At 34.1% G+C, this 23,415-nt stretch overlaps 1 protein-coding gene across 1 annotated transcript; it reads right to left on the minus strand.

Moving 5' to 3' along the window:
- Nucleotides 1–8,403: 8,403 nt before the first annotated feature.
- LOC106468394 (probable palmitoyltransferase ZDHHC24) lies at nt 8,404–19,854 on the minus strand. The gene is made up of 2 exons (XM_013928817.2): nt 19,329–19,854; nt 8,404–11,601 (listed from the first exon to the last, which is right to left on the minus strand). The coding sequence occupies exons 1-2, from the start codon at nt 19,783–19,785 to the stop codon at nt 11,192–11,194; spliced, it is 867 nt and encodes a 288-aa protein (XP_013784271.1). The 5' UTR covers nt 19,786–19,854; the 3' UTR covers nt 8,404–11,191.
- Between the last annotated feature and the right edge of the window lie 3,561 nt (nt 19,855–23,415).

The following is a 23,415-nucleotide window of genomic DNA, read 5'->3' on the forward strand; positions in this document are numbered from 1 at the left end:
CAAACGGTTATATCGAGAAAGTTACGAGAATTTGTGTTGCGTCAATCCCATGATACTGTAACAGGAGGACATCTCGGAGTTAAGAAAACATTGAGACACAGATTTTAATGGATAGGTATGAGACAAGATGTGGAAGAATGGTGCAGGATATGCAGTACATGTGGTGCTAAAAGGGGACCCAAGCATAAAGGGCGCCCACCTTATGAAGAGTTGCTTGAGAATGTGTCAGAGTTTGTGAAAGTGTTATCGGAAAGGATGGATGATATTCACCATCAAGTGCGTTCAAATTTAAAAACGTTTGCTGATTCGACGAAGTTACCTTATGATAAGAGATCTACTGAAGTCAGCTTTGAACCAGGAGACAAGGTGTGGTTGTATAATCCCAGGAAGACCAAAGGGAAGTCTCCTAAATTGTCTTCTCCATGGGAAGGCCCATATAACATTGCGGATCGTCTCTCAGACGTGACTTTCCGGATAAAATGTGGTCGGTCCAGGACATTTCAGTTGGGACGAAGTGAACAAAGGAACAAATGACGCTGCTGAAGAAGTGTCACCTGAAAAAGCCACTGCCGAAGAAGAAACTCTACTCAGTTTTGAGAAGGGAAACGGTGAAGCTCTTGATGAAATTACTACCGACAATAGGACATTTCCTGATGAAGCAGATGAGCTCCTACATGAAGCAGAAGCCAACGAGACGGAGACCAGTACGGAAGAAGATACGTCCCATAAAATTAAGAGACTTTGTTAGTATTGTTCGTCCCGAACAATAGCCACTTACAATAAACCAATAACAATTAACAATAACTTAATTAAATGTACAGAATTACAATCACAAAATTACAATTCATTACGCTACGTGTGTATTTCCACCAAAAATTTACCTAAAGAATGAGACAAAGATCAGGTTTACAAACTCTATTTAAATGGAAATGTTTGAAAGTTATTGTATTTTTCATAACTACATTTTGAGGAATGTAATATTTTCTGAAAATCTGGTAATTTATTTAAGCAGATAGTGCTCTATTTAATATATATTATTAGTAACCAGATTATACTGTGCCCCAAATCTCATGTTGCTGAGCAAAGAATAATTACTATTAATAAAGAAGAAAAAATACAAGAATATCTGTCGTTCCTATCGATCCACTTTACTGTTATATCTAATAATAATGCAGCCTTGTAAACATCGAAGTCAAATACGTATAGTCAAACAACCTACTACTCTAGATAATGTGCATTACGAGCCTAGTGTTTTCCATTTTAGACATATTTCCATATAAAACGTCTTTGCTAAGAACGGTGTACGAGTAATAATGGTTTGTTAGTTTTGATATTCGCAAAGCTACACGCGGGATATCTGAGCTATCAGTCCCTAATTTAGCAGTGTGAGACTAGAGGGAAGGCAGCTAGTCATCACCAACCACCACCAACTCTTGAGCTACTCTTTTACCAATGAATGGTGGGATTGACTGTCACATTATAATGTCCCAACGGCTGAAAGGGCGAGCATGTTTGGTTGGACAGGTATTCGAACCCACGACCCTCAGATTCGAGTCGAGCGCCCTAACTACCTGGCCATGCCGGGCCAAGAGTAATAATATCATGAAACTGATTGCACTTTTGATAAGTAACACACAGATAGATCACCGATACCTAATGAAATTATTGCCGAGGTCAGCTAGGCCATAGTAAAACAAGCCTGTTAAAGTACTCATGGGTGCAGTAGTGCACATTATATTGCCTGGTCTGGTATGTGAAATATCTAAGTTCAGTTTTTTGTAAGACTCTTCAGTAAACTTTGTGAAGGTTTCCTTAAACGCTGCATCATTTTGAAGCACTGAAGGAGACAGATGTAACCCAACATTTTGATTTTGCATTGTAGTTCTTGCCAAGTCTGGAGGTTAATGACTAATGGCTTGCCAATATCTTATGGACTGACGAAGCACACTTCATTTTTTTTAAAGTGTTAAACACGAAACTGCCTTACCTGGCCAGAAATTAATAATTCATGATTCTAGGTAATAGTGTGGTGTGGTTGAACAGCTGAATTTGTTATTGGACCATGCGTTTTTGAAAAAGCCATCAGCACATGAATGGTAAACCTGCACAATCAGTGTTGCACAGTATCATGCAATTTTCACAATCAATTTGATACCCATGCTGCAGAAACAAAATATGATAGACATAATGGTTCTCATGAAGGATCATGCCTATTTGCATATTGGTAACCAGGTGAAACATGTCATGCAGGAGTAATTTTGGAACAGAATCATTTCCTGTGGTTTTCCTTGTGAATGGTTACCTCATTGACTGAACCAAACACCAGTCAATGTCTGGTTGTGGAGGTAACCGAAGTTACACCTGTATTGCAAGAATTTCTAAACAGTTTCAGACCTCAAGGATGCAGTTACATAGAAAATGGCCAAAACACCATATGAGGTGCACATTGTTGCTGTAATATTCATTAACACATAGAAGCAATGCTTTATGAACGCTGGAGGAGCACCTTTTAAACATTTTCTCATTGTACACCCCCTAATAGTAACATGTGAAAATTGTGATATTTGCATCAACATATCTTCAACATCTCTGTGCAATTTCATTTTTCTGTACCATACTATTTGTGAGGTATGATGCACTAGACTATGAAACTATAATCATCCTGTACATTTCAAGAGCAAAATACAAATAATCACAAGGTTAATCACTGATTAATCTTATTATGGATTTCATCAAATTGACAGTTCTATAAATTTAAAGGGTATGGTATATAAATATTACATACCTCATTTTCTTAAAGTAAGTATTTCATATTAGATTCATCTTGATATTACACATAACTACATTATACATAACTAAATACGACTGGAGTCATGTACTTCAACCTATAATATTAATGGGTATGATAACAAAAACTAACCTGCTATTTCATTGGAAAGTTGTATTGTATTCCATTTTACTTGTACGTATGGGATTCATTATGCATACAAGAAGGCTTACAATGTCAGAAATGGGAAGATACTAGACGATAGAATCAATGATTATGGTTGGTATTTCCACAGTATCTACATTCTGAAACACTCTGTCATCTCCACAACCTTCCAACAGACTGAACACTTAAGTATTAAGAAGACAGTGGAGAGTAAGAAATTGTTTGTATTGGGTGCCAAGAGTCTGTGCAAACCATGTGAACTATGATGTGAAAAGAAAGGTCTATAAAAGAAACAGTATGGACAAGTATAGCAGTATTGTGTTTGAACACCAATTGAGAGAGTTGGTATCAATTTAGTTGATCCTCTACCACAAAGTAACTGTGGGAATAAATATGTTATTTCATCAAATGACCATAAGTGTGTGGTGTTCCTAACGAGGAAGCATAAACTCTAGGAAGGAAACTCGTCCATGAATTTGTTTCAAGATTTAGTGCATCTATGGAACTTTATTCCAACCAGGGGTGGGACTTTGAATGAGCTTTGTTTCCAGAAATATCTCAGATCCTTGGAATGAAAAATATCAGGACAACAGCTCTTCATCCATCTTCTGATGGTATGACAAAGAAATACAATCATACATTTTTAACTCAACTAGCTATTTATGTGGATGAATACCACAACCACGAGATCAAGTTTTTCCACTGCTACTTATGAGATATTTAGCAGCATTACATTAAGCTACAGGCAACACACATCATAATCGCTGATATTTAGGATAGAACTTAAAGTGCCAATGGATCTTTTATATTCACATCCATAGAATAGTCACTCAGTAGAGAGATTAAGAATACCATCAATGTCATACATGACTGTTACCTGGGAAGGGCTTTTATATAAACTAGTGATAAAATAAATGTTTATGATGTTAATGCTGATAAGACTGCATTTCACTGAGGTGACATGGTATGGCTGTACAATCACCACTGTTAAAAAAGAATAACTCCAAAACTAAGCAAACATTTGGAACAACCATATGTTGTACTTAAAGGAATCGATGACGTGGTTTACAGAATACAAAAAAAAACAAAAAACAGCTGGTCTGAGCAAAGATCAACCTACTGAGGATCCCAGGGTTTCTGTTGAGACTGCTTAAAAATTATCAATGATGGAGCCACCAGTGGATTCACTCGATCACCTACTTAGAAAGACCGGTTTCTTGTTTCTATCAGGCTAATTTAACTGACAAAAACAAAGCCAAGATTGTTCTCAGCATCCATAAAATGTAATATGAATATCATGTCATGCCATTCGGCCTTCATAATGTACCATTGACTTTAGAGTGACTGATAGAACTCCCATGATGTGGTTTGCAATAGCAATGGTGTCTTATCTACCTGGACAAAATTTTGTTGATTTGTCACGTTTCAGGCCACAGTTGAAAAAAATAAATCATTGTATTCAATGCTTGTGACATGGAAATCTGAAATGTAAGGCAGAAAAATGTTCTATAGTGCAAATGCACATTAGGTTTTGTTATGGTGTAAGTGGTTTAATTATCTTTCCCAGATTTTGCAGGATTTAATATAATCGCATATAAGACGAGTTTCGTCACAAACAACCAAAAATAGTTTTTCAACCACCATTTTTTTCCAATCTAACCTGAAAATCCAATGCTTATTATGTGATGTAATCTCACAACCTCAAGAGTCATCAAGTGCAAATGGGCATTCATACACATATATGACTGTTAGTTCATAGTTGTTTAGTGACTGTCGTGGCTGCATTGTTAAGTAATTATGCAGACATTATACAATATAATAACAATATTACATTCAAATATCATGCATGAAATTAAAATTTCAGAATTGTTTGCATTAGCAGGTGAAAACTATTTTTATTACTTAATTAAAAGTTAGTCAACAATTACAGTTTTATAAAAAGCAATAAAACTCACTTGTGGATTTTTTATGTGTAGTATAACAAAAACCCATTCAAAGAATGGAGATAATATCATGCATTGCATGTCTTCTATATTTTTAGAGTTATGAAGCGGAAGGATTATGCATCAGAAATGAAAATCGCATTTTTAAAATTCCTTAGAGATTGCTATGGGAAGGTAATAATCCTATTAATACTGTATAGGTATTTTTATAAGCTTAACTTATAATGAGTTATATCACTTTTGTCGACTGACTTTTAAAAACATTTGATTGCATTTGTTCAACACAATATTACTTGATATGTTTTTTTATGAAATACCAATTGATTAAACCACATTTTGGAAAGGTTGTCCACATATATGTTGATTTATCTAAATTCCTTGTTACCTTTTTTGAAACGACATCCCTGCTGCTGAGATAAAAAAAAATGTCAGACTAGTCCAAATCTATTAATAAGAAGCGATTCTAAAGCTTATTTAGTTGTGTTTCGTATAATAGATGCTTTATGACTAGCTTCTCTACAACAGGGTCACCACTGTGTTAAGGTTGATTCCCATTTTAGATAGACTGAAGATTGTAAAGTCATTCCCAGTTCCTAAAATGTACCTTACTTCATGCTATTGTAGTGACGTATCAAAGGAAAGATGCTCCATTCATCTTGGAGATAGATGCCAGTGGCATTGGAGCGGAGCAGAGCAGCTAGTGACCAAAAAAATGGAAACACCAATGTAAAGTCCCTTAATAGGGTGTTGGCCCACCATGTGTGGCCAGTACGGCCTGTATGTGCCGTGGCATAGAGTCTACCAGTGTCTGGAATTCTGTAGGAGGAATGCAACACCATTCTTCTACAACAAAGTCAATCACCTCACGCCTAGTTGATGGAAGTGGAAAATGCTGTCTCAGGCATTGTTCTAGAATATCCCATACATGCTCAATTAGGTTTAGATCTGGTGACTGAAAAGGTCATGACATATGGATAACATCACTGTCATGCTCCTCAAACCATTGGGCAACTACTCATGCTCTGTGGACGGGGGCATTGTCATTTTGAAAGACACCCCTCTCTGCAGGACAGAAATGCTATAACATGGGGTGAAAATGATCACTCAGTACCAGTAAGTAACGATTGGCATCGACTTTGCTTTCTGAGAGTGTGAGTGCATCCAAACCATGCCAGAAAAATGCACCCCGCACCATTACAGAACCCTTCACTGTTGGAACCAAATACTCAGGGCTGTAGAGTTCTTTAGGTTGGCACCACACATGCATTCATCCATTTGTCAAGAACATGATTCATCTGACCATATCACATTTCTCCACTGCTCAGTAGTCCATAGCCTGTGTTCTTTGCACTACTGGATGCGCAACTGTGCACTGCCAGGTGTGATGAGCAGTTTGTGCACTGTAACCCGACTATGGTATCTCGTTTTGTGGAGTTATTAGCAGACCGTTCTTGATTAAACTGATCTGTGGTTGCTCACCTGTTTTGCCTCGCAGTTTGAATTAATGCAAGGACATCACATTCTTAGAATATGCACTTCCACCCACTGTTGCCCTTTGCTGATGATATATTTCCCTCGGGGTTCCATAATGATATCACTTTAGACACCGTTGCTCGTGACACATCAGCAAGTTGAGCTGTCTTGGTCACTGAAGCTCCTGCCAAATATGCTCCAACAATCATCCCTCTTTCAAAGTCACTGAGGTCTCCTCTTGCAGCCATGATTATAGGCAACCAGGTCTGTCCAACATTTTTATACATGACCCTACGCATGCTGGGATGTTATTTACTGACTTAATGGATGAGCCACACCTGTGTGGTAGCCTTTGCATTGCATATACTTGTTGTCCCTCATTTACCCAGGTGTTTTAATTTTTTTTGTCCACTACCTGCATCACAAGTACAGGATGGTATAGAACATGTTATAGAATATGTGACCAAAATGCTGTCTGCCCAGTGACATTATTGTGTTTGTTTTTGAATTTTGCGCAAAGCTACACGAGGGCTATCTGCGCTAGCCGTCCCTAATTTAGCAGTGTAAGACTAGAGGGAAGGCAGCTAGTCATCACCACCCACCGCCAACTCTTGGGCTACTCTTTTACCAACAAATAGTGGGATTGACCATCACATTATAACGCCCCCACGGCTGAAAGGGCGAGCATGTTTGGTGTGATGGGGATTTGAACCCGCGACCCTCAGATTGCGAGTCGATTGCCTTAACCACCTGGCCATGCCGGGCCGCCATTATTGTGTAAAGAAAGAACTGTTTGCATTTATGACATTCATAAAACAGTTTACCACTATTTGTATGAAAGAAAATTTACTGCTAGAGTACATCATGCATCACTGGAAGATTTCATGTGTTGAATTTCATTGTTGCAGGAATTTCACCATAAAGAACCAACCAGGTTAGAAGCCTGGAAATACAGACAGACTTTTCAACTAACAAGTGAAAACTTGTTAATTTGTGTTGTTTGAATCCTGGATATAGTGCAATAATGAAACCTATTCTCAACCATGATGACAAATCAAGCAAACAATGAAAATTTCACTGATGAATGGATACTGAACACAATAAAAAGGCTGGAGTTTGAAATTGAGCATAAAATGTGTTGGCTAAGGAGTGTTTTTTTAATAAGTTTACTTCAATAAAAGAGTTGTGTAATACAGTTGGATCACTTATTACAGGTAACCATTAGACTCTATGTGACAAGCCTAGTATTCTCAGAAATGACTGCTCCAAGATGTGGTCACCAAAAATCTGACAAACTTTGTTCATTGTATATTGTGTATTTTAATATGGCCATATTTTGTTTCAACCTCATTTCTATTCAACATATGTTACTTATTCATTCTTTAATCAGCTTCAAAATATGTGAAAATCGTACTTCATTAGTTAACAAAAGTACCTAAGAAGACACATGCTATAAATAATAGCCACTAATGTCATTGTTGTAATATATAAACTATGTTCATGTGTAATGAGCTAATCCTTAAACACATTAAGGTACAATGAAACCACAAATTTAAACAAAGTATATACTTTTTAACCTGTCAAGTTTCAAATGTTGTGGTTGAAAAATGTTACAGTATTTTTGTATCCATGTCTAACTATTGCTAAATGTTTAATACACACATATATTCAATAAACATACATGCAATATTTTTGCACAAAAATAGCACTTTTAATACATATACATGTTTTATAACAATAATACCATTATAGTTCAAACACACACACATACTTAGTTTTTGATAGATAGGTCATTTTGCATAATACATTTTTTTAGCTGGTTTTGCAAATAAGAGTGCTGATTAATAGCTATTTTGACATTTGTCATTCATCAAAATTAAATTAGAAAGGTATCTCCTATATAAAATAACAATATTTTACATACACATAATCAGTGAAAAGTGAGAAAATTTTGAATTAAACTTTCTTGAAAAACACCAAATAGAGCTTTTAATGTCACTTTGCCTAACTCACACAATAGTTAAATGTCATATCTATACATTTATTCTTGGATACTTTATGAGAGTGAAGACTACAGGCAGATGATGGCTAAAATAACTAAAGGTAAACCATAAACTATATATAGTTGCACACTGTGTAGATACAAGATATGAAAAACTCAATACACAAAGGATCACAATAAGGAATATTGCAAAACTTATGAAACCAATTACAACATTTACAAAAATCATGCTTAAAAAAAAATGTCATCAACATTTAGAATACATGTATTTCATAGCATCACACTTATTAAACTGACTAGAAAACAAACAAGAATCCAAAGTGTATCTTTACAATTTGTTACAAGCTTATTTGTTTCTACTTAAATTTGAAGTTTTCTTCGTCAAAAACAATACTGCTAAAATAATCAAGGGATGATAAGTTTTATTTATATTCTGGCTATAAGGCACAACTATTGCTATTAACCATTGTCAATAGCATTGCTGAGTTTATTTTTATGCAAATTGTCAGACAATCATGTGGATGATATGCAAGTGTCTATTACAAGAGTCCATGTTTCAAATGCTCATTTGGTACTAAAGACTTTAAATCCTAATAAATGATCAGAAAAATTGTTAGAAAAGCATAGGTTCACATCAGATACTAATCTAATGCATATATTGATGTAGCAAGCTCAAACTGAGTGAATCAAATAGCTACTAAAGTAATATGGCTCACTCTTCATCAGAATTGCTTTCAGTTAATTAACACCGCTTGGAGGTGAATCACATGTTACCTAGTGTCTTTCTAGAGAAACTCATACATGCCTAATAATACTCAAGCACAATAAGTGTGCTGGCCAGTCCCTTAGCTCAATTCCCTTATTTCTAGGAACTTGCTAAACAGTTGAGCATGATGGGTATGCATGTTACCATCCATTAGACAAAAGTTCTAAATGAATGCACCTATATATGGTAATGCTAATGGCTGTAAGACTACATCTCTAAGTTTTATGGCACTCAAAGTGTTATGCTATTGTACATAAAGGTCGGTGTGGCCATAACCATCCCCCTCGTCGACCAGTGTCCTTCGACAATTACACCCATTCCCATCTTTCTATTCACCGAGAACAGACAACACTACAGTTAAGCCAAGTATCCAGCTCTCCTTTTTCTGCCAACCCCTGTCCAGTGATGATGAAAGTTCACCCCATGTCAATATTTATCATAAACATTGTTTCAAAAATCTGTATACCAGGAATGAGTTTGTGAAACATTAACCCTTTAGCCACTGTTTCCTTCCTTCTTCAAATCTGTAAAGCCTTATGGGGCACTAACTGGCAATTATTGGCATCAGCTAGTGAAAGTGGGTTTTCTCTGGGTTCTCCCCTTTCCTCCCACATCTAATTCTAGGCATTGGATCTATAGATTCCCCCCACTGCCCTGAAAGACCATAAGTCCCATATTGCCTCTTTTTTGTTTTCATGTTAGATTTTGTTCTGACCTTCCTTGGTATTCTCAACACCTTTTGCTTGCTGCCAAATCAAATCTTCGCTGTTTACTTTAATTTTTCTTTTTTTCATGTCTTTTCAAGTTAAGCCTCCCAAAAAAAACACAAGCAGGGCAAAGCCAAACACATTTTCTGAACACCCCTGATTACATTCAGCTCTGAAATCCTTTCAATCTTTAAGATGAATGGTTTAAATCGAAATGTGTGCCAAGGTAAAGTAAAGGAACCATCTCCACAACATTTGCCCACTTCTCAGTTGACCAATCCATAGCCTTGACAATGTTGAAGATGGGTTGTCTTGGAACACAAGTTAGATGAATCATCTGGCATAAAGGATAACCATTATGAAACCTGTTTCTAACCATATGCCTGCTGATTTATCATCCACTTGCTGTTTTGAACAGTTGATTCGCTGAAGCACACTGGTTGCTTCAAGCCCAATCATCATGTGGAATTGTTGACAATGGTCTGTCTTGTTCAGGTCTCCAACCAACCATATCTGTGGTCTAAAGACAAATTCATCTCCTGCTAACCATACTTTGTCAGACTTGTAGCCATTCTGCAAAGACTTGTGGTTGACCAACTTTTAGTCAACCTATTGTACTCAACATCATGGAAATGTCCAAATGTCTTTGTTGAGTTCATGATACGCTTCATTGTCAATCTAGACTCTTTCTCCAGCTGTCACTATTAACTGACTGAGAAACATTATTCCTTCACTTTCATATGCAACTAAAATATGAATGTTAGATCATATGACTGGCCACCTGACACTTGGTTTACATAAAAATGAATTCAGTGGTACCATTGATATTACTTAATACCACCAAATGGGTCTTGTAATAGCCAGGATATAGAAACTTGGATTATATCTCTCAATTGCTTTTAATAGTGTATGTTTATACATTTGTGTACATATATTATGCCATACACATTGCCCATAAACAAATAATGAGCTTTTATACATGGAGCTGCATTTGTAATAAAAAAAATGTTGTCAAAAACTTCTTAGAAAGTATGATCTAATTTTAAAGAAATGTTCTTAATTACTGATATACATTTTATTTTTCTGTTATTAATTCATGAAATACATTTCTTACATATTTTTTACCCTGCATTTGTTTTGGGGTCCAATGATCAAACAGGAAGGCTTAATAACAGCTTAATGAATATGAAAATTGGAATAATCAATATTTCTTTTAGGATAACATATACTACTTTTTCTTTTAATTTAAACATTACAGTACCTTCCCAATAAATTTTATAAAAAAAAAGTATGAAAGCAAAATACTGTTTTGCAATCCCCTGATAAACAATTGTTCATACAATCTTCAATCAGAAAATTATGAGTAGGTTAGATGTTTTTCACATTTTCCAAATCACTGACATTAAAGAAATGTAGGCCATCACCATTCTGGGTTGAAGGTATCCAAGGAAAAAGCCAGACAAAGTACCATCTTGTTCCAAGAACATCCAATAGGTTGCATTTAAAACCAAGGTTATAGGATTCTATATTGTGTTTCCTTTCATACTGTGTCTGTCCATAGAGTATAACCAGCAGTTGTATCAAAAGAAGATAACTAGTTACAACTAAGACAACTATTCCTAAAGTGTGAAGAACAGCAACCAGGAATCCAAAGGATGAGACCGCACCAAAAACCCATGCAAAATGTGGTGCTATCAGTATAAGAACAGACCCAGGTCTTAACCCACCAAGGTGCTGAAAACAATAGTCCCACTGATAAGAAACTCCATATATGGCTCCTGAAAATGAATTATATCAGGCTTTAAAAGTTATTACAAATAAAGTAAAAACATGTTTTTATAATAAAATTACATGTAATAAAATTTACCTTTTCTTGACTGTAATAAATAAACTGTTTGAAATGTGATACCAAATCTATGTTGTTTAAATGTTTAGTTTAAAAAAATACAAGTTTTTGATAATTAATAATTAATTTAATAATTACGTATTATAATTCTGCATCAAGTAAACCTACACAGGCTTCAGAAATAGAAGAATAACTACAAAAATGTCCATTTAGATTTTATTATAAACCCCACATTAATGACATCCACCTGAAGAATTAAGATTCATGTAATTAAAAGAAAAATATCAATCAGTTCATTTGTTCATGAATTCTAGCTCACACGGAAACCCAATATTCCTATTGGTTAATTGTACAGTGGTACTTTTACGTTTATATGAGTGCAAAAGTGAATGATGTTTAAAATTCATTGTTCTATACAAGTACAAAACTACAATGTTTATAACATTAACTTTAAAGACAATTACTTCAGTAACATAAACAAACATACAAAAAACACATTATTTCTCAATACAAATTCCAACATGTGCCTAAAAATTGACAATTAGGCATAAGTTTAAATACTCTTTGTAGTCGAAGCATGAGTTTATCTGCTACATAATCTGTGGCAATTAGCCTTAATAGTTCATTGATTTTTGATGCTCTAGAGCTAATACAACAGGTGAAAGAAAATAAGTACAGGTTTCAAATGATGTACAAATGCAATTTACACACACAAGAAAAACATGACAACAGTTGATCTTTACACTTCTTGATACCATAATTTTAAAAATTCACTATTTTATAACCACTTTATAAAGAGTGAAATTGAGAAAAAATCAAGGTCTTAAGCAAAGATGGCAATGATCCAGAAAGACATTTATATAAAAGATGTTGTGTACAAATATATTTCATTTATAGTCATTCTATGTTTTACATTTTTTTACTTTAAATATAAACACAAGAAAAAAACATTTTACTTAGTAGGTTTCATTCATGTCCAACTACACAGTACAAGAGCAGCATTATTCAAAAGATTTGTCTGTACAGAACACATACCCTTCTTGTGTGTGTAAATAAACACACACACACACACACACACACACACAGATATATATATATATATATGTACATAAAAACTTCACTTAATAATGCTGTTTATGTGAAAAAAATCTTTGGGCTTTGGCTCATAGGATTCAAGTAGGTCTACACCCATTTTGAAATTATTTTTTTTCTAAAACAATGTTTCAGTAGTCAATTTCAGGGTTATTTGTATTTTGTCTATTCTAATGTAATCATATACCAAAATAAGTGTTTTATATTTTTCTGTAAACTTGGTATGCCATTTTATTGCAAGTGAAAAACTTTAAAGCAGTATTATATTTTGATGAGAACAAGCTAGTTTTTTTATGTGATATACTTGTAGTGTATATGTGCATGTACGTAAAAAATATTGATGTGTGAATGTTTTAAAAGTCTATTGCATTGTGAACAGTACAAATACAAAAATCCTTTTTTTCTAAAACTGTGCCAAAATTATTATTTTTATCTAAACCTTATTTTATATTTAACAACCTGATAATTGTATTTTTTAGCTTTATTCCAATTTACTCTATTGCCAATGGGATGTTACCAGTACATACATCATACATGAAGCACAAGTTTATCATGTAGTGTTCTATTATAGGTAATTTTTGAGTGAGTTTTGGATGGGTGGCTAACATGTTATTACTTTTTATACTTTCGTTAAAAATTCATGTGTTTGCTATTAAATATGTATTACTACAAGCAAGCCATCACTTCTAAACATACTCATGTTTTATGTACTTGTAAGCTCTGTGAATCTCAGAAGCATATAACTGATTCTTTTGTGTTTTTAAGCAGTGACCTACTCCATCTTTGAAACATTACTAAACACAGAAGGTGATGACAGGTGTGCTACAAATACAGTACAGCTTAACAGACAATTTAATACTAAAAAAGCAGAATTTGAAGCCAACAATTTTTGATAAGCTCACCAACACTTAGGCAAAAGAATAAAGCAGTTTCATACAGGGTTATATACAGAAGGAACAAACAGTGTAAATTTCAAGATTTTAATAGATAACAGAAATGTTAGACTATTCAAATTTGCACCTCAACACAGCCAAAACATATAACCTTCCAAGAAGCCCACCACCCATTATGTTCTTTGGAAGGGTGCTACAATTATCAGAACTATAAATAGTCAACACAGAACTAAAGCAGTAATAATAATGATTACTGTCAAGTAAACTAAATGGTTAATTAAATTAAAATATCCAATTACCACAACTATCCAAGTAATTAAAATATTGTTATTAGATTTGTTGTTAAGCACGGGGTTACATAATGGGTTATCTGTGTTCTGGCCGATTTTAATCTTAAGTTTTTTTCATTTCAAGTTTTTCAGGTTTAGTGATTTGCTCACGATTTGAATTTCTTGGATTAGATTCCTATTGCCACTAAATTTGTTCACACTTTCTTTGTTACAAAAAACTACTAAGATTATCTGTTGTATATATCATGGTTTCAGGAACACTATATTCATCAATTAACTGAATGTAATTGATTAATGGGCTCTATGAATGGAAGCAAAAATCAGATAGGTCTCAGAAAAGTACTCAACTTACTCTGTCAAAAAAAAACATCTAAGAAACATTTATGCACTGTGGGAAATCATATTCCCATAAAAATGGGCCTTGCTGAGCAACAGAACATTGTGTCATACCTGTGAAATGAACTACTATGCATGGTGCTGCTGTTCAAATCCTCAGTACAGGCCAGCCACATTCAACAAGACAGAAAAGCATTAGATTACCATCGTTTGGTCTATAGTACAGAGTGAGGCTCAAAGACCAGAGAAATCATTCACCCATTTTTATCTATATCAGAAGATGTTTAGATATGAAACTGCCAACTAAAAACCATTGAAATTGAGTGACTTATAATTCCAATGGTGATTGATTTGAATGAAGCTCAAGTTTCTTTTTCTCAGTTACACCTGAAAGCAGGACTTCACCAGCTAGAACTAAAACCACATTCTATACTCACACAGACCTCACTAGGTATATGAAAGTAAACTTTGGGAAATCAACAGCAGCAAAAGTTTTTCAAAACTCAATACGTGAAGTCTTAGATGATATTCCTAGCACCATAAATATCGGTGATGACATATTAGCACATAATATGGAGAAAAAAAAAACAATAAAAGATGATACACCGCAATCTGTCATCACAGCTACCATATCAACAGGCCATACCAAACACAATGAATTGTCAAAACTAGTCATACTTAAAAGTACAAGAAGAATTAACTATATTAAAATAATATTACTTTATTCTTAAAGGTGCACACTCTTATACAGCATATAATACAGCTATGTCACATTATCACATGTAATTTCCCAATCTAGCATAAATTGTGGATGATCAAATTTCAAATTTTTTTTTTGTCATACATCTAACATCTAACCCAGAGAATCATAGAAGGGGCTTAGTGTTGACTTTTATGACAATACTTGCTTGTAATGGCTGATGAAAATTTTGTATTCTATCATTAAAACTGTAACATCTATGTCAGCAAGAACTGTTACATGAAGTCTGAATCATATGTTAGAGCTCTTCAGAATACAAGTAATAAAAACTGATAATGGACCACTATTTAACAGACTTCAAACACTTTGTGGAATACCTAAGTTTCCAGTATAGAAAAAATTACATCACATTGAAACAAAGATATATATACAAAATCTTAAGAAAGTGATAAGCATAAACAATCTATTGTAATGTTCTGGATATAAAACTTATGATGATTTTTTTTATTAAACTAAGTCATTCCACAACAGGAAAAATCACAAGCTGAAGTTAAGTTCCAAAGAAAAATCAGAACATCTCTACTGACTTACAGCAAGCAAAGTAAGAATACTAAGTTCCAAAAGAGGGAATTAATAGACAAGAACTAGCATGAAATAAGATAGTGATGAATAAAGCTGGGTGGTTACTCTAATATAATCGATTACCTACGAACATCAATTATATTAATTAGTGTCACAAAAATAACCAACTAATCACAATAAGTGCTTCTGATTATCACTGTTTTTGACTCTTCTAACTATCCAAGTAATCAAAATATTTCCATCATGATTTCTTATCAGAGGGTGCTACAAGAGAGAGAAAACATTAGAAATCTAACCACTTGCAGATTTTTGAATATTACCATTTGTTGTATTTGGGTTAAAAAGCAAAAGAATAACTAAATTTAAGAAGATTCATAAATAAAATTAGTAGGGTTAAAGCTTTAAATTAGAGCTTAATGGTGTACACTGTACTACGTCGATAGTTTGGACTTACGGTGTGTAATGATACTTTAAGCTTAGCTATAATTCAACTTATTGGTAACTCAAAACAGGTTAAATACATTGTTTTGTTAAACAAATGCAATCTAAACACTAGTTAATTGTCTCTTCATAGTTTAAGGATAAACTTGGTTACTTGACTTTAGATCCATTAGTTTAAATTCAGCTTACAGGTAGGTTATAAATCAGGCTAAATACATTGTATTATTACACAAGTATCAACTAAAGACTAGTTATTTGTCACTTCCATATAATTAAAGATAAACTTAATTAATTTAGAGTGAAGATAAGGTAGCAATAAAACATTGTAATGTATTTGAGTCTCAAACATTTGACATAACAATGTTGTTAACAGGTTACTGGTATATAGTGTTGAGTATACATTCCCAGACTAAAAATACAATGGTTAAGACTTGTGTAGGAGTTAAGTGTTCACAGTCTGTTAGATACGATTGATGCAGTGAGTGGGTTTAATATGGGAACTTTGGCATGGTATATAAATTTAAGGAAGATAGCTGTGAAGATGTGCAATTTGGTATATCTGGATTTTCAGAAAGCATTTGACAAGGTGCCACATAAAATGCTTATAAAACAAATTATCTCTACAGGTTTGAAGAATAAGTTAACTATTTGGATAGAAGAGTGGCTGGATGGAAGAAAGCAGAGGATTGTTATAAAAGTTGTTCAGTCAAACAGGATAAATGTCACAAGTGGGGTACCTCAGATATTTTAGCCCCAAAGGTTTGAAAAATTTGGGACTATTTAGTATAAAAGTTCAAAGTTTTCAGTTCAAAAGACTACATCTTGTATTTCAACTATCAAGACATATAAATACTTCAGTTCATTTCATTAAGCTCCATTATTTCATCTTCACAACTGTTCTGGCTACCATCCTCACAACCACATAGATCTGTACAAACTAGACCATTTGTGCAACAGCCACATTCTCTTTTTGCATTTTGTCTTACACTTTCATAACTCCAGCATTCCTCTGGAGTGGGAGAATCAATATTGCACACAAGAATAAGATGGGTTACTAGATGTCAATAAAAATCAGTTATTGGTAGGAGTGAAAGTTGTTGTAGAAGCTTTACAAACTTATGCCATGTAATGCACCCTCTATATATGAGGAACAAGTGTACCTATCATTGGCAATAACTGCTATCCTTCTTTACCTTTAGAAACCATAATCTTGCATAATTCTTTCAAACAGTCAACATCTACATTGTTTGTCTTGTAAAGCAAGCCCATATACCTTTCCATTTGTCTGAAAATAAAGTTCTTAAAGTTGAATCAAACTCCAAAATCTGCAAATACATCCAAGATAGCATCATCATCAAGAAAGAAAATGACCCTGTATTATCAGTGCTTTTGAATGCATACTAGCCTATAAGAGCCTCTGCTTTCTTCTCCAAGTTTACCATAGCTGTTCTTAATCTTCAATCTCTCACCTGACTTTCTGATAAAAGTGATCAAATTAGGCAATTGTGAAAAAGTACCCTGATTGTAAACCAGATACATCAGTATCTACAAAGAATACATCAAGCAGTGTATCAAGATCTTCGGGCATAACATTGAATGCATGAAGGATAACAAGCTGTTCACCATCTTCTAGATAATGTTTACCATCTAGCATTTCTGGCATGCTCACAATATGAAACCACTGACAGTTAATCTTGATATAGGTATTGCAGGCAAAGAAAACCAGAGTTGTACTTCCTTTGTAATGATCTAATATAAGGGTCAGAAACCCAAATAACAAGAGCCATTTTTTTTAATTTGGTAAAAATGTAAGATACTGACTAAGAGCCATAATGCATGTAACCCCTATTTCAATAATTGGACAGTGAGAGCTATGGAGCCTCAAGTTGCCACTCCCTAGTCTAGTATTTTCTCACTGAGGTGCCTAGTCAGTTCTAACTTTGTTTTAATCCGAGAAAAAAATGTTTTCACTGATTTTGCATGGATGTTGTCATTCACACAGAAATGAACAGCTTCAGTTTTTTTATGTTTTCATCTTGCAAACTGCTTCTTTAACATATCTTTCAACATACTGATCAAAGAGAATTTTAGCCTCATGATGTGCAAAGCTGATTCACATTACTGTTTTAACAAACATCTGTGAGGAATACAATGCATGCACAAATCCTGATGTCTTCGCAATTCACTATGCACATGTATGGTATCAATAATCAAAACAGATCCAGACTTATCCTTATCAAAAGCAGTTAATATACTATCTGGCAATATCAGCTCTATTATTGATGACAAAACTTGTACTTTTCCTGAAAGCATAACCATCGTGCAATCCTAATGGAAGTTAGATGGAGGAGCCACATGAAATTCATATTTCCCAATGGTTTCTTTCATATCTTCGTCTGCTTTGCGTTTTGAAATAACTAGCAACCCAGCAGTTGTCTTTCTTGCATTATACAAATCAACTGACATTTAATGTTTGTTTTGAAAACAACCTGCATCTTTGAAAAACCTAAACTTGTTCTTCTTTTGCAGTGCCCAGAGAGGGACCATTTTATCAATTATCCTCTCCTTCATAAATGATAACAGCCATCTGACTATAGTGTTCAGCTCTATTGTTCCTGATTACAGTTTGTATGTGGCTTACTGCATAGCTTGCACTGTTCAAAGATAAACAAAAAACTCCAAACAGTTGCAAACCATCTATGTCAAGGAATAAATGTATGAATGAACACCCTGCATTGCATGTATTTAATCCACTGCAAGAATTCAAAAAAGTCATTAGAGACCCAACGGACAATTCAATTCCATTCTAATCATTACTTTTCTTATACGTACTGTGATATGACTAAGTACTTCTAGTCAACTTGTTATACAGAATTAGCTTCATTAATTAGTTTACAAGATACTGTTTAGTTATAATCTATATTATCAACTTACATGTGATCAGAAATGCTTATTAATATTCTACAAGATACTGAGAAATATGTAAACTATAGAAGGGCTTTTTCAGCCTACACATTTAAATGCATCTTTTGGTTTTATTCAGTTATCACTGTGAATTTTTAAACACATATTTACTTAACCATAAATGAATAACTATTTCATTTTCAGTTATTACAGCACACATTATTATACAATAACGAGTAAATTCTCAGTAAGTTAATATTTAACAGATTAAAATACAACAAAAAATAATTATTATTTATAGTACTCACCCGTTAAAAAATTATCAGTATTATACAGTAATGAAATGCTCAAAAATATAATAAAAATATGTCAATGAAATACTTTGGGTGATGATAGTTTACTTCTGCTAAGTTGTACCTACCAATCCAAATATATAAAATTGTCAATAAGTAGTATCTCTGGTTGTGATAACCAACACAACAACCAACAAACATGCAGTGATGATCACGCTTAAGTATGCATTCGTTACAAATTGGACAGTGGTAAGACCTAGGAGGCGAATTTAACTCGCACAAATGACAGTAACGCCATTCTTGTTTCAGAATCGCTGGCAAAGATTTTTGTTTGCCAGATGCATCAACCCGTTTAAGAAGATACATGTTACCAAAGATATTAAATACTATGAAGCAGGAAGCGAGAAAGTGAATGAGTACAATTGTGGAGAAGTGGGTGTGGTAATTAGGAAGAACCACGCAGCCTTCCCATAAAACAGCGAAAGGAATTCCAACTACCATAAATATAAAAAGACTTCGATCTCGACGATTTGGCGGAAGCAAATCCTTCTTATGCATAGGTAGTATCACATCACTACTAATCATTTTGAATTTAAAAACTTACAAAAAAAACTACCGGTAGATGAAAATTTATATGGCTTGACGATGTTAGTGCCACTCTGTGGAGAAACTCGAAATATAAAGCCTAAAACATGATATAAGCCTTTCGTTTAATATTATCTTTTTAAATCTAAATATATATATATTTACAGCTGCATTCAAAAATTTCCTAGTAATTAAATTCTAAATTATTTATAAAACATTGTGAAACTTAAACTCGGTGATGATGCTACTATGTTGTTGCTGTTAATGGTAAGAAATATTCCCTTGGAATGTTTTATTGCTTTACAAGATTAAATTGAAATTCACGACTTTGCATTTTTATATTATCACGGTTTGGTAGTTAGGGCGATTCACTCGTAATTTCTGAGTCCAGGTTCGAAACCCATCACAGAAAAATGCTCGTTCTTTCATACATGGTGCGTTATTATGTGATGCTCAATTCCACTTTTCATTAATAAAAGAGGACCTGAAAGATGGCAGTGAGTAGTGTTCACTAGTTTGTTTGAAGTTAAGTACAAAGCTACACAATGGGCTATTTGTGCTCTGCCCACCACGGGTATCGAAACCCGGTTTCTAGCGTTGTAAGTCTGCAGACATACCACTGTGCCACTGGGGGTCGTATTGACTAGCCTCCTTTCCTCTACTCTACCACTTCTAAATTATGGACGGCTAACGCAGATAGCTGTGGAATGGTTTTGTGCGAAACTTAACCAACAAAAGCTGTCCCCTCAAAATTATTCTACGTCAATAGTGCTCTAATTTCATATTTTGTACTAAAATTTTTAACTAAAGAAGGGCCAGCGCTAAATTTTGTGAAATTCTCGCTTCCCTCACACTCACCGACCAATGAAATTTTAAAGAAAATACTTATAATCTTTTACCTTTATTGCACAAATATAAAAATATTAAAATTAATTAGTTCAAGCCATTGCACATCACCAAAGAAAAATATCGCTATTAAACAATAATTCAATATTATACGTTTCCTTGTATGAATAAAAACCCTATCTAAACGGGCATCATTTACTGCGCATGTCACGAGGTTTTAGTGGCTACATTCAACATTTTATTAAACTACTTTTTTTATGTTATACTAATTAGTATAACACAAAATCGTAGCTAATAATCCATATGTTAATGGCAAATAAGTTTTAAGTTCTTAATTTTATTCCCGGCATGGCCAGGTGATTAGGGCGCTCGACTCGCAGTCTGCGTGTCTCGGGTTCGAATCCCCGTCACACCAAACATGCTCGCCCTTTCAGCCGTGGGAACGTTATAATGTGACGGTCAATCTTATTATTCTTTGGTAAAAGTGTAGCCCAAGAGTTTGCGGTGGGTGGTAATGACTAGCTGCCTTCCCTCTAGTCTTACGCTGTTAAATTAGTGACGGCTATCTCAGATAGCCTTCATGTAGCTTTGCGCGAAATTCAAAAACAAAGAAACAAACTTAATTTTATAAGGCAATATTTTACAAATTTCTGAATTTCCCATAGTGTGAGAAAGGATATAAATTTTCTGAAGGCATCCCATTTTCTCTATTTTATTAACCACCCCTCCAATAAGTACGAAATTCAATGTAAAATCCTCACTATAAAATCGTCATTGCTCAGACAAACCATAATTTTTATAACTAGCTTGGATGAATGTGTAACGGCTCTTGTCGAATAGTTAGAAAGCCAGAAAAACTGTGGTGGTTAAAGGAAATGGTCTGCATTTTGAATGTTATTATTATATGTTATTTGGTACATTATTTGATTAAATAAAAATTATTTAGTGCATTACTACCATTAGTATAAAAAAGAAGAGTTAGGTGTCATCGACAGTTGATGGCAAAAACAAAAATAACAAACATGTAAGTTCTTTATTCATTGCTTTTCCTGTTTATTCTTTATATATATTATTATAAAAGCAAATAAAGTGTAAAAATGTGAATTTCTTTAGGTTTATTAAGATTAGATTTGGTAAAAGAATTAATAATATAGTAAAAATACTTCATGAGGCATGCACGCGAACAGCTCGTGGGTAATGTAATTCGTTAGCGTAACGTGAGCTTTATGTTCCCCAAGTGATTTACAACTTATAATGGCACAAATAGTAGTTAGACACAATTCAAAGGGCAATAAAAGAAAAACATTTAATCATAGGCCTAAATAAAATGTTTTTAATTGTGTACCAGTTTAACGTTGAAAATTATTTATGATTTTAACTTTATACACAAATGCCAAAATACTATAATTTAATCATAATGTTAAGTATCTGCTCGTTTGTTAATTTCTGGTATAAATTCTTTCCGAGGAACTTCAGCGATACAAGTGCTTTCTTAATTAAAACTCGTTTATTCTTTCTTGATACAACTTTTTAGTACACAGAATGTCCACAGTCACTTTAAACTTAACAACCTTTATAACACACCCTGTAAATCACAGTGATTCACACACTTTACTTACGGTGCCTTACTGTTCGTTTGACTCAATTATCTGTTAATTCAATCTATCTGCATATCTCTCTATCGCTGGCTATATTTGCAGGGCTTATATACTAAAAAAGAGGGCGCCTGGCAAACACTCGGACATTCACGGGGTTCCTCGATAATTCATGATCCTTCAAGAAATTCCAGCATACATGCTTCCAGCGTCGCATGACTTCTGCTGTGGCAATACTGCTCCTTCCTTAGTGTTGTTACGTCTCCGTTTGTTAATTGATTTTCCGTAAATTCGTTCCGACGAAACTTTAGCGACACAAGTCCTTACTTAATAAAACTGGTTTATTTCCGAATATAACTTTACGATACACTTAATTTCAACAATCGCGCTAAAACAGACGCTATAACAACGAACATGCTCAACTTCAATAATACTCTCTGACTGCAGATCAATTACACACTGTCTACACACACATTGTTCCGTCACGTTGTCACCCTCTTATATATATACCAGACTACCCTATATCTAGTAATCTCCCGAATATTCCCGAAGGTTCGAGAGGTGGCGTGGCACTAGTCACGTGACCTCGCTGACGCAACACTGCCCCTCTTTAAACAGAAACCCTTCCGTATAAAGATCAAGAATAGAATTGGCTTATTCGTGTTATCTGATGTTCCATATTGTTTATCAAGTTTTCTATCAATTTTGTTTCTCAAAAATAAGTAGAAACGGCAATGTGTGTCTAAGCGGTCCTTTGAACTGATTTGTGAATGAGCACGTTTCTAACGTGTTACTTGGTATTTACTATGTTACGTATTACAGTTTTGAATGGTCTGAGAGCGAGCTAAATGATAGTTTAAATTCAGCGGTGAAATAAATGCCGATATATATCCAATTGATGATATTTGCCAACAAGATTGATACACACAGTTTTCTTTTTTAAATAGAAATATGTTTTAATATATAAACAACAATACAATTTACAATAACAGTTATTACAAACAATGATTTATATACAAAAGTTTTACAAACTTACGAACAATAAAAAGTCTTCTTTCAGGTCTAGAACTTCCTTGATGTCTTATCGAGAGTGCGCGATGATCGAGTTAATTTCTAGTTGATGTACGTGTAATTCACTTAACAGTGAGCTTTGCTAGCCCTGTAGTTCTCGCTGATCTCACGCCGATTA

Source organism: Limulus polyphemus, unplaced genomic scaffold (assembly GCF_000517525.1).
Source record: "Limulus polyphemus unplaced genomic scaffold, Limulus_polyphemus-2.1.2 Scaffold2992, whole genome shotgun sequence".
Classification (NCBI taxonomy): domain Eukaryota; kingdom Metazoa; phylum Arthropoda; class Merostomata; order Xiphosura; family Limulidae; genus Limulus; species Limulus polyphemus.

Coding starts and splice junctions, on each gene's coding strand:
- LOC106468394 (XM_013928817.2), bottom strand. CDS start 19,785: ATGATTAGTAGTGATGTGATACTACCTATGCATAAGAAGGATTTGCTT. Junction 11,602..19,328: donor AATTTTATATATTTGGATTG/GTAGGTACAACT, acceptor ATTCATTTTCAG/GAGCCATATATGGAGTTTCT.